The sequence below is a fragment of the Lissotriton helveticus genome, chromosome 1_1, assembly GCF_964261635.1.
Source record: "Lissotriton helveticus chromosome 1_1, aLisHel1.1, whole genome shotgun sequence".
Classification (NCBI taxonomy): domain Eukaryota; kingdom Metazoa; phylum Chordata; class Amphibia; order Caudata; family Salamandridae; genus Lissotriton; species Lissotriton helveticus.
Window position 1 is genome coordinate 1,205,623,553 of NC_136057.1, and position 12,940 is coordinate 1,205,636,492.

The window sequence follows — 12,940 nt, forward strand, 5'->3', positions numbered from 1 at the left end:
GTATGTCTTTCCAGGAATTTCGAGAAGACTGTTAAGAGAGAAATGGGTCGGTAGTTGACTAGTATCTCGGGGTCGGCTGTGGGTTTCTTTAGAAGTGGACTGACCATAGCGTGCTTCCAAATTGAGGGAACTGTGGAGAGGCTGAGGGAGGAATTTAAAGTGTCCATGATAATAGTCAAGGAGGGGATATCTAGTTGTTTCAAGACACTAACGGGTATAGGGTCGAGGGGGTAGCCAGATTTTAAGGTTTTGAGTGTGGATATCAAAGATTCAATGGTGATCAAAGGCCAGTGGTCAAGGAGATTGGTGGCACAGGATGTGGACTCAGTTTCGACATTTGTGGCTGTTGTACCTGCGTTGTTGTTGATGTCGCTAATTATTTTATCAATTTTTTCGGTAAAGAAAATGGCGAGATCTTGGCATTGTGTTTTGTTAAGCGGGCAAGCGGTAGCAGTAGTATGTACACCTGCTAATTCCTTCACCTTGTTGAAAAGCGTTTTTGCTTTGTTTATGGCGGTATTTATAACGTTAGCAACGTGAAGGGCTCGGGCCTTAGTGCAGGCCGTGTGATATTTATTTCGTGCCTTTTGATAAGTCTCTTTTTTATCAGGTGCGTAGTCTTTCTGCCACTGTCTCTCAAGTGCTTTGCAATGAGATTTCACTAATTTTAAGTAATCATTAAACCAAGGGGCTGGGGGGCGGTGGTAGGTACCCTTGATGTGACAAGGAGGAAGACAGGCGTCAGCGGCATCACTGAGCCATTCGTGATTCGCATTGGCAATGCTTTCCATATCCTGTCCTGGAGTTGGGGGGTTTATGGCTAGCGTAAGATTAAGTCGGTTGATGTCAAGTGTTTTCCAGTTTTTCATAGTAGTGGCCGGCTGGACGGGCTGCAGCTGGGTGGAGGTTGGTAGTTTTATACTGAACTGGATTAGGTAATGATCTGACCAGCAAACAGGGGTAGTTTTAAGCCATTTCAGGTCATTAATATTAGAGAAGATTGGATCAAGCAGATGACCTGCTTTGTGTGTGGGTCCAGAATTAAGTAACCTCACGTTAAGTGCTGTAAAATCGTCAAGCAGGTTAGTACATGTAGTGTTCGAAGTATCTTCTAGATGCAGATTTAAATCTCCTATCAGTGAAAAAATTTTTGAGGCAAGATGGAGGGGCGAGATGTAATTCGCTAAATTCCGAGCCCATGTGGTAGCGTTTCCAGGGGGCCTGTATATCAAGAGGCCGGAAAGAGTGAAATTGGGATTTAAAGTGATTTTGAAGCAAGCTGATTCACATTCAGGGATATCGGCCGGTACAAAACTGCAGGTAAGATCCCTATTAAAGATAATGGCAATTCCGCCACCAGTATTACCCTCACTGTCCTTCCTAACTATAGCATATTCAGGGGGGAGAGCATTAGCTACGTCAGGGCCAGAGCTATCGTGTAGCCAAGTTTCCGTTAGAAAAAGAGCGCTGGGTTTTTCCTCCAGCAATAGGTTAAGAATGTCGAACTTGTGCTGTGGTAGGGAGCGGCAATTAATACTAAAAAACGAACCAACAGAGACCTTGGGGTTAGGTTTCTGTCTCGAAGTCGTATTGTGCAAAGTTGGGTCAGGGTAGGGTGTAAAGTTGGTGAGAGTGAAATTACAATTTTGGCATGAGGTATTACCAGCGTGCTCAGGTCTGAGTATAGTGCAGTTACCCTGGACGGTGGTACGTAAAGACCGCAGTAGCTCAGAGGTCAGACCTGGGTTCCTAGAAGCAGTCTGGACATAGCTTACAGCCCCTAGCCCCGTACTGGCCCGGACGGGCACAGACGGGCTGGTCTTAGGCTTGTCTTCGGCGCGTATGCGGCGCTGTTGCTGCGCGTTACCGCTGCGCGTTATAGGGGACATTGGGCTTATCTAGAGGACGGGCTCGTATTCAGCTCCGCCTCTACAACATTTGTCCAATCGGACATCTAACATGAGCTTCAACTGGAATTCCATAGAGCATATTATCACACCCATTATCGCTGTTTTAGCGTCAGTTTTCTGCCGCTAAAGTGGCGATAATTTTATCGCCTGTCTTGATAATATGCCCCAATGTGTTGTACAGGAAGATGACATGATTTATTTTAATTTCTGTTTTGTGTGTAACTTTTATGGCCTATGGCCGAAATAAAGTATTTCTGACAAGGTGCACTTGTGTGATATAAAGTTAAAGGCAACAATTAACAGCTGTTCTATAAACAATCTCAACTCTTGGAAAATGCCTAAAAAATCGGCATAAAATTTCAAAAATTAGGTTATTTTACAAAAAAACTAAAGCATGACATATTTAACCTTTTAAACATAGTTTCAACACTTATTGAAGTTTCATATATTTAAAGGGCTTTGAATTAATATCAAAATGTTTTACACTCCAAGGTAATTTGTTTTTAGTGTCCCTTCCACATGAGGGAAAACCAGCACATCTCACAGAAAAGTCCCACCAGAGCGATACACATTTGAATACGATAATAAGCCTCATAGGATGAACATTGCCAAAATTCAAATTACAAATCTGGAATTTCAAACACCTCCACTAGAACTGCTAATTCATTAACTACTTTCTCAGTCATTTGTAAGAAAATGTGGGTCTCATATACAAAGCGTTTTAAAGATCAACCCTTCAATTTGCAAAATCATAGGATTTGTGGCTAAAAAAGGACTTCTCCTTTCCGGTGTGCAAAAACTCTTTTATGAGTCAGAAAAATCTTTCTAACTTGTAAAAGGGCTTTTTTGACCTTGTCCAATTCGCAAATAAGTAGAGGCATGAAAGGGGCATCCCCCTTATATTTATGAGTATGAGAGGGATATATCAATGGCGTGTAGCTAGAAATGTGGTTGCAAAATATTGGTCAGATACTGACACCTCACAGGCGGTGGTATCTGATTCACTACGTGAAAAGGGTCTCCTTTGATCTGTTTCGTGAATCTTGAAAAACTTTTCAGGAAAAGTTAGCGGTGGTTCCGTAGCCAACTGCAAACTGTCAGTGAACTTTTTTGACAAAATAAAACCTTTTTTTTAAACTCATGCACGTTTCCATTAAGGAACAAGAGCTACACTAAAAAAAAGAGGTTTCTTATTTCAACACAATTATTTATGACCCTGGTAGGCTACAATACAGGTGATTGTGGTCAATTGCAGAGGGTCGCAGATTGCTAGCTGCCTAGTGAAGTTTCATTAGTCAAGTTCTGTTGCCATCCTTCTCCTATTTGGTATGTTGGAAACTGAGCTATTTACAATTTATCGGTTCACAAAATCAGAACTGATTCCCCGCAATTTGGTAACGAATTTGCGACCACTTATTTCAGGATGCAAATGAATACTCTTAAGTCTCTTCTTTCTAATATTTGTGTTCTTCTAATTCTTTAAGCATACATAATTCCCATTTACTGTTCTTCTGTGTTCTCAATGAATGTCACATTACATGTTAAAATATGCAAAGGTTTTGCAAACATTAGTCTTGGTTCTGTACCTTCTAACGTGATATATCCAGCCATGCCCACAAATGTCACCAATATCAGTGAGATCACAGCAATTGTTATATCCAGCAAATAATTTTCACCACCATCCGTGTGCTCCATGGACAGATGAGCTAAAAGAAGAAGAATTGTAACACATTTTATACCACACTTTCCAGAGAAGTTAATTTCTACATTGTCAACAGGTTATAAAATGTAGCAGTGCCTGAATATATGGCAGCAGCATCAAATGTATTAAATGTAAGTACAACACTCAGCCATGTTGCAGAGCGTGTTATATCAGCAAAACTGGTTAACTATGCCACAATCATACCAAGAATTTTCATCTATCACCTTTTTATTGTTGGAGGTGTCCCGTCTGAGTCATGAAACATCGTAGACACACAGGAGATAACACCACACGTTTCTAAGTGTAGTGGAGTACCATTTGTTTGACAAATATCTTTTACACATGGGACAATATCAATGTCATCAATATTCCCAATAAATATGTAATTAAGTTTTATGGGTATTCCCATTAAATATTTAATTAAGGGTTATGGGTATCTCAATATCTAAAAGGGCATAATAGGGTAGTAAAGTAAATGGTAGTCTCCAACTCCCTTCCTTTCTTCACTCCTGTATGCCACAAATGGCTACCTTTATTCCCAACAGTGAAGGCAGATGCTTTCAATAACCCTTGTCAATGCAGTTCCTTTTGAACAACCCTCAAATGTGTGCATCTTGGGTCAACAAGGGTGGGAAGCATGGCAATGTGGCTAGGTGTGGTGTCAGTCTTGCTGTTGTCCCAGGATGCTTGTTTCCGGTCCAGGGAAGACATGGCTTGGCAATTCGGGCTGGTCTGACCCCATGAGGCACAGGGTCAAGACTGATTGCATATAGCTGTGTCTGAACTGTGGTGGCGATGTGAGCTAAAGAACAATGATGGATTCAACCCAGATTTGTGACTGGGGGTGAGTGAAAAGTTTCACACCAACACATGTAAGGACACTTTTACAGATACCACAGTGAACGAAGAAACAATTTACAGAAACATAACTAAATGCACCAATTAATCTATAATAATGTTACAGCGTTCAATAATGTTAGAACGTATTCCTAAAAGAAACAGCAGGCAACGTTTTTGTTTAAAGTTCATGTTAACCAAAAACAAAATAGTTGAAAACCGCAGAAACGAAAGACTTCATCCCACCAGTCCAAACATAAACAGTATCCACGTTCAACTTAAGCAACCAAAAACAAAAGAGTTCCAAAGCAATTACTTGATCTGACCAGTAGTAAGTTTACAGTAGTTAGGCAGTGCTGCATAAGTGTTACCAAAGAACTAAAAGGAGGAAGTACAACACAGATTAACCACCAGGAACAAGGAGACTTTACAAGACAAGCCAACAAACAAATAAAAAGCCAGTAGGTGGAGTGTCACCGCACATACTGATTACAGCATGTCTCGGAGAGACACCATTGCGCTGCCTAGGCTCGACCTAAAAATGGATGCAAGTAAGCATACTTATTAGCTATCCCTGCAAATGCTGGTTCAGTGACCTCTTCAGGCCTGGTTCAGAATGCAGGCATCCCATCCTATAATCATCCAGAAGGTATTCACAAAAGAACAGAAGAGGCAGGCTTTCCAAATCTTTTGTTTAAATTGTGGTAGCACAAGGAGAAACTAGGTCTCTGAATGTCTGGGGCAAAAAAAGGTGAGCACAAGCATGCACAAGTCAAACATTATTCAAGCTGCATTTATTTGCTCTCACAGAGCAGATGTCGAAACTCAGGACTATAAACAAGGAATGCTGCATTTTGCAGCAATTGTTGTATGGTTATGCCGAACCGATTAATTGATATACGATTGGTACCAACATCTTAATGATTGACTTTAAAGTCTCTGTCCTCAGGATCTTTCATACATAGCAAACATGTATGCATTTCTGCTGTGTCTGGAGGTTTGTGAGGCAAATATTATGGGACAGTATATATCGAAGACAACAGTGCACCTGAACTTTTACACTACAAACACATAGGAGTCAAAACTGGCCTTAATGGACGACGCCCTAAAGCTTGCACCAATCAGGAGATGCAGAGGAGAAACGTAGTTGAACTTGTGTACATGTTGGCCCTCTCCTTGATTTATACATAGGCTGCTACTTGGCAAGTCCACATACATATTTTGGTCTTCTGTTGCCAAGTTTAAGCGGGAGTTCACAAATACATCTCTGAATGTTCTATGTCAAAGTGTGCTCTAAGGTGGTATGTACATTTGCCAAAATGTGAAATGTGCAAGTACACACAATGCTGGGCTCTAAATGACACTTAATCTAATAAATCAATATTTTGGAATGGAGTGTTAACACTTACGGCAAGGGAGATCACATATATCAACTGGAATAGAATATTGTACGTCAGTTCTCCAGCCCTAATAAAATAAAAAGAGAAAACTTTAATCTTTTACGCACATCAATTTGTTTGAGAGTCAGTTGTCATAATATTGTAAATCATTTAGGGCCTGATTTAGATTTTGGCGGATGGGTTATTCCCTCACAACAGTGACATTTATCTCTTCTGCCAACATATTAATCCCATAGTATTCTATGGGATTTATATTTTGGTGCACAGGATGTCCATCTCCTTTGTGACGAAGTAACCTGTACGTCAAAATCTAAATCAGTCCCTTAGTCATTAGCAGTGATTCATCTATAAAACGTACCCATGATTCATTCTGATTCAGTGACTGTACAAATGATAAGTAGAGCTCCCTGCTTTATTATATATAACTTTTTGATATTGCCTTCTGTATTTATCATTTCCTCATCTTCTTGATATTTAATCATAATAATTCTTGAATGGTGAAAACAATGAAGCTCCAACTGGTTTATTTTCACATTTATTTAACTGATCAATTGACACTCGGGCCCAATTCCCAAAGGTAAACTTGGACCTGAAGTCTAAGGGTCTTTTTTTCCCTGTCGCTGTATTGCTCCTATGGGAGTTAAATGTTCTCGGGAACCCCCACAGGAGCACGCACTATGATTGGCTTGCCGCAACATAGGGATACCATGACCCACTAGACCATGTAGGAAAGAGACCCAGAGGGACCCCTTTGGGCCCCAAGTTTATAAAAAAACATTTTTGGGGGGATTGTCGCAATCCAATGGTTGTCTCGAGGAACCAGTGAGTAACCTAAACCCCTGCAGGTGTCCCATGAGCACACAGGAGAAAGATTATCTGCTGGAGTAAGAGCAATATTTTTCAAAAGTGGACTCGACCTGAGGTCTTTAGTGGCTTCCTGCAGCCAACCCTATGCTTTATAGTTATAGTTAGGTGAAAATGTCAATTAAAACATACCATTTTTAAATAACAAATTGAATTGAATTGAAACTAACAAAACCATTGAAATTGACCAGTTATGGTTATCTAAAGAAAAAACTCCTGCCCTTAAGTAACTAAAACTCAAACCGTCACCATGCCCTGCTCATGCCCTACTCATGACCTATCATGACATGTTCTGTGAGGTCATTGATAACATTACTGATGACAACTGAACTGATATCATTGATGACAACACTGAGTGGGGTGGTACAAATTATAGTTACTTTAGGGCATGCGTTATAGTTATTTCAGATAAATGTAACTGGTGATTTTCAGCTGTTTTGTTACTTTAAAGAGGCTGGTTTTAACTGACTTTTTCACCTAATCATAACTTTCATTTAAACTTTGTTTCTTTTAGTGAAATTCGAAGTTTTTTTTTTTTTATGTGAACTAAGATATAATTATAACGCCTAACTATAATATCACTTCAACCTTGTTTTTTTATTGAGTATATATACAAAATGAGGGGGGTCCCAAAACACAATTTCCCCAGTCATTTTTCCATTGGAAAATAGAACAGCCATACAGTGAAAATAGTTGAACTTATTTACACCAAAATTGGCGAAAGCTAGATCTTGGACCGCGAGAGAATGCTTTTTGTGATTTGGTGTAAATCCGTTAGTAGTTTTTGAGAAAAAAAAGGTTGAAAAACTTTGTACATCTTTACTGTTGGGTTCGTAGGACAATCACAATAGTCCCACGATCACACAACTTCAAATAACATGGTAATTGACTTAGCCATTGCTTTTTTCCACATCTGTCATCATGCTCCTATTGGAGTGAAAGGCTCTTGTGAACTCCTGTGTGAGCTAACACTGATTGGCTGGCCACAACATAAAGAGAAATGTTGTGGCTGCCATTAAAGGACAAAGGGATTCGGTCCTGTCGGTTGCGGTCCGACCGTTATCTACTGCTGCAGTGCAACCGCTGCATTAAGATGCGAGGCAGTCAGAGGCAGCATGTGGAGGAACGAGCAACAATTCCGATGGGCTAAAGGAGCCCGTCCTACCATTAGTCAGCAAGCAATCTCCTACAATGGGGTGATGCCTGCTCAGGCGCCGCCATAAGGATTACGATTTGCCTTTCTGGCAGCCTTTCAATGGCAGTCCACCGATATTGAAAGGCTATTGGAAAGTAGCCTTTCAATCGCGGTCCAACTGCCATTGAAATGCTGTTGGAACTGGACTTTGGGGGTCCCTAGCATGGCCCCCAACCCTCTGGGGCCTCTGCTATGAGGCCTGGGATGCACCTGTGGTGCCCCCCAAACATCTATGCCCCTTGTGCCAGGCACCACATGGTGCCTGGCATACGGAGCATGGATGTTTGCAAACATCCATTTTTCCAATGCACTGTTCTAATTCAGTGTTTTTTTTTTTAAACATTACGGTTAAAGTGATAATTTCAAATACCTACAACGTAACTTTAACCTTCGTTTTTCCCTGTGAAAAACTAATATATATATATTCACAGATAAAAACAAAGGTTAAAGTTAGGTTAGTTAGGTGAAAATGTCAGCTAAAACATTACGCCCCCTATTACGATGTCATTCGGAGCTGCCTCCGACCGACACAGTCTTGGTGTGGGAACCGGCCGACTGTAGGTCAGCGGTTTCAAACATCGTATTGCGATGTGACTGCACATTGTGCGGTCGCAAACTCCAATTTCTCTATGGAGGTGGTGCCTGCCACACAGGGCAGGGATTTACAGGGGGGCACCATAGGTGCCCCCAGGCCTCCAACTAGAGGCTGCATGGTGAATTGGGCCCTGCTAGGGGGCCCCTAAGTAGCTTTCCGACAGGCTTTCCATGTCCAGATCCCGACATGCAAAGCCTGTTGGAAACTGACATCATAATCCCGACGGCGGAAACGCTATCCACACAGGATTATGTTTGGTTTCTGACAGGCCGACGGGCTCCATGAGCCCATCAGAAGCCAGCCGGAAAGATGAGTCGGTTTGATTTCCGACCGCCTTAATCCGAATATGGTGGTCCTAATTCAAACCAAGGATGTCAGTTGGAAAGCCCCCAACCTGTGGTCGAAGGCTTTCCAACCGACATCCTAATGAGGGCCTACATATTCAACTAAAAAAAAAATCACTGAAATTCACCAGTTATGTTTTAACTGAAGTAAGTTACATTAACTGGCAGCTATCACACACATTGTTGTCGTCAATTATATAATTTCAGATGAAGGATTGATATTATCATTGATGTTATTGAACATTGTAATTTGTGAGGTCACAAGCAGTGCAGCTGAATAAAATTCTTCAAATTTGACACTAAGGTAGAATTATATTGAGACAGGGTTCTTTCTGCAGTTCAGCAGTATTCAAGAAATTAGCATTTAAAGCGAGGCTCCAGTTTAACATGAAGGGTATAACCCACAGAAAGGGTTAGAAATGTCTTGGCCTTTGGGTGGGGAAGCTAAATATCTTGCAAATGAGTTGAGCACTGTGATTTACAAGAAACTATTTACAGTTCTCTTTTCTGTGAAATGCAAGCTTTGAGATAAGGCTTGCCCATCTAATTTATTGGAGGACTAACCAACAAGAGCTATATAAATGTGTATATTTATGAACTATTTGTACAAATGCTGTCCAAGTACTTCATCTGCTTGCAAATTTTTAATGAAATTACAGCTCTTGTTGGTTGATGCTCCTTGGGAGAGTGCGTTCAAGTCTACCTGCCTTTTTGGCAGTGCTCATAAACTTTTTAGCTCATGGCACTATTTATATTCTCATTGTCATTTATGTAACATGAACAAGTACCCAAAAGTATCGAATAGAATAAATTAACATACCGAAAAAGCAAGAAAAAGAATACAGCAAGATAAATCACATTTAAGGCATGTTTTCTTATCCTTACACATCTTAATCAGATCCTTACACAAACTGACCTCATAACTAATTATACCAATCAGATCAGTTGCACACTGTTTTTGAAATGCATTTGTTAACTGTGTGTGTTTATTGTATTAATGCATGTCATGTCTTATAAATTATTACCCAATGGGATTGCCAGCATAGCACTGTGTTAAAGTAATATAAGGACATATTGAATGAGTTTCTTCCTCATCTAGATATGGGGACAGGGCTCTAGTTGTAGTCCGCCTGTATCTATCTCCGCACTGAAACATTCACAGAAGTGCCAAAACGCACCTGACTTACACACTGCACTCTGATAGCCGAATGAAGATACACAAAGAGCTCTTCAATGCACTAATAACCTGATCTCCCAGATGCCTCATCTTCCCAATAGTGAGACATTCCCAACTCTATTGTTCTCTGTATTAGAAGCTACATTATGAGAGGTCGACAGAGGTCTCCCAATTGTCTGTGGCTCACACATAAGCATTTCCATGACAGTGAGAGCAGAGCTTTAAGTGGGATGAAAAAAGTTGGTAGGGGGGTCTCTCAAAGGGGCGGGGCCTGTGTAATTAAGGGCATGGTTTAAAACACTGTATCTAAAAATCTGTGGTTAGCAGTGTGCTGCCTGACTGGTATTTTGCTGTTTCTGTCATTGTAGCCAGATATATAAGTCAACAAGTAACATTATAATTACAACAAGCCAGGACTAATGGCTTTGTTAGTTGCACAAAATAAATAAACAGCAACTATGGCTTCGTTGTAAAGAATATTGAAAATGCTTCAGTTCTGACATGATGAGACTGTGTAAAACCTAATAATGAGTCTTATTGAAGTAACATTAAAGGAAGAAAAGGGTGATACTGCAGCAGAGTTAAAAAGTTGTGTTCATCCTGAGGGTGAGGGCAAGGACGGAGAGCCCGATATGGACCTGCCCCAGCAGCTGCTTTTAAGAACTGCAGGCAGGACCCGAGCAGCCCCGGCCCGTGGAGGGAGTTGCAGTGGGGCAGGCAGGCGGGGCGGGGGAGGGGCAGGGCGGGGGTGATAAACAACAGAATCTGGATGATTGCAGTTAAGTTAACAATTAAATTAATAAGACAAATTTCGTAGCGCGCCCTGCATCGCATTTTGTGATGCAGAGCACGGAACATAATTCGTTTATTAATTTAATTGTTTACTTACCTGCAATCAGCCAGCTTCCGGTGTTTATCACCCCCCACCCTGCCCCACCCCCGCCCCGCCTGCCTGCCCCCCTGCAACTCCCTCCACGGGCCGCAGCTGGACCCGACCCACTTAAAGCCCTGAGTATTAGCCAGAAATGCAGTTCCGTCAGTGCTCTGCTGTCCAGATCATCAACATGTAATGATATACCAGACAGCTACAGTCAGAGGGCTCTCTCATGGTACCCCACTCCATGCACTGGTATCTAATCACAGAAGCACCCGCATAGCTCTTACAATGGAGCTATATCTTTAACATCTCAGTGTATTAAACGCTCATTTTTATCCTCAGCAAAGACTTGAATTGATGATCAACATCAATGAACCAGTATTCACTTTTAAAATTAATGAACGCAGCAGTTATTACTCGTGATCTTTTTTTACCACCGACCTACCTTTATGCAGCTATCCTTGTCACACCATTGATGTGAAACATTCATTTTCACTGAATTAGTGCTGTCCTGTGAAGTAGAAATGTGGAAGATCACCAATGAGGAAAATCAGATTCTTGCATTCGTGTTGATTTATTAATTCGTGAGCATGATTATCTCATGGAAAGAAGGGAGTGAACATTGTTTTGCCAGTTTCTTATGAGGATTACTTAATAACACCCCACACACTTTGTGGGAGCATTTACAATGCATTAGAAAAATAATGTATCTTAATTGAATAAGAAATGTCATATACTTATAGAAGCACACCCCACACTATGACACTTTATAACATGATAAAATCAAATCAGTCTTTTAGATTAGCCTTTAAAGGATTTTTCGAGAGAATATGACACTGACTAACCAGACACTTCATAATATGGTTATTGCACAGATGTATAGCACAGTCCTCATGGCCTGAAACACTATTTAGACTTCAACAGACACATTTTCAAACTAATTATGTAACACGTATTCAATATCCCTCACTTGAATGACAATGATAATATATATTTCCATTTGATTTGACTTACATTTATAAAGCGTAACATCTGCTGAAAGGAGTCTAGGCACTAAGGACTGAAAATAATGAAATAGAAGACTAAAAAGCAGAGGTTAACAGCCAAGTTTTCACTCGCTTTCTAAAAGCTAGATTATAAGAAATGTTCCTTAAATGATCTGGCATTTGGTTCCAGAGGTGAGTGGTTGCATGGGAAAAGCTTCTCCCTCCCCAGGTAGCTTTGAAGATAGTTTGAACCAACATTTTGTTAGCTGAAGCTGAACGCAAATGTCTATTTAGGATGTACCATCTGAGTTTGTCTCTAAGCAGGGCGGGCCATATGGTGGAGTGATTTGTGTGCTTTGCAAAGCGCCTAGAAAATGAGCGATTCTTTTTTTGAATGGTAGCCATTGTAGATCATGCCTAACTTTGGAAAGGGGTTCAGATTTTATGGTCTTTTCAAGGACCGGGATTGCTGCATTTTGCAGTCACTGGAGTCTATTCAAAACATGCTGTTGAGATCCCACATGGAGAGCATTATAATAGTATAACTTTGTATGCACCAGGGAGGTGACCACTGCCTTCAATACGTCTGAAGGCAGAAAAGGAAGCATTTTCTTCAGCACTTTTAGAGAGTGGAAGCAGGAAGAGGCTAAATGGTTTGATCCTTAAAAGAAAGCTTGGAATAAAAAATAATGCCAAGATTCCTTGCTTTAGCCACAGGAGTAGGAAGAGGGCCAAGCGCTGGTGGTCACCATGAGCTGTTCCAAAAAGAACTATCCTTTCCAAAGAGAATAACCCCAGTCTTTTCGGAATTCAGTTTTAGTCATCCAGTTGAAATTGCCGACATTCAATTGCTGAAATGTGTGGCCACCTCATCAATGTCATCATTTATGGGGACAATAATTTGAGTGTCATTGGCGTAGGATACAGTAACAAAGCTGAATGACCTTATAAGGGTCAAGAGAGGGGCCACATATATGTTAAACAGTGTAGGGCGCAAGCATGAGCCCTGAGGAACACTGCAAGGCAGCGTGAAAGGTTTTGAGCTAAAGTAGC

At 41.0% G+C, this 12,940-nt stretch overlaps 1 protein-coding gene across 2 annotated transcripts in view; it reads right to left on the bottom strand.

Annotated features, from left to right (window-relative positions):
- IL17REL (interleukin 17 receptor E like) overlaps positions 1-12,940 on the bottom strand; it is a 705,004-nt gene that overhangs the window by 137,872 nt on the left and 554,192 nt on the right. For both annotated transcript variants that reach the window (XM_078679532.1, XM_078679543.1), the window contains 3 exons: positions 11,347-11,412; positions 5,859-5,916; positions 3,497-3,616 (listed from right to left, as the gene is read on the bottom strand). In XM_078679532.1, coding sequence (XP_078535658.1) covers positions 3,497-3,616; positions 5,859-5,916; positions 11,347-11,412 — 244 coding nt within the window. The remainder of the gene's footprint in view (positions 1-3,496; positions 3,617-5,858; positions 5,917-11,346; positions 11,413-12,940) is intronic.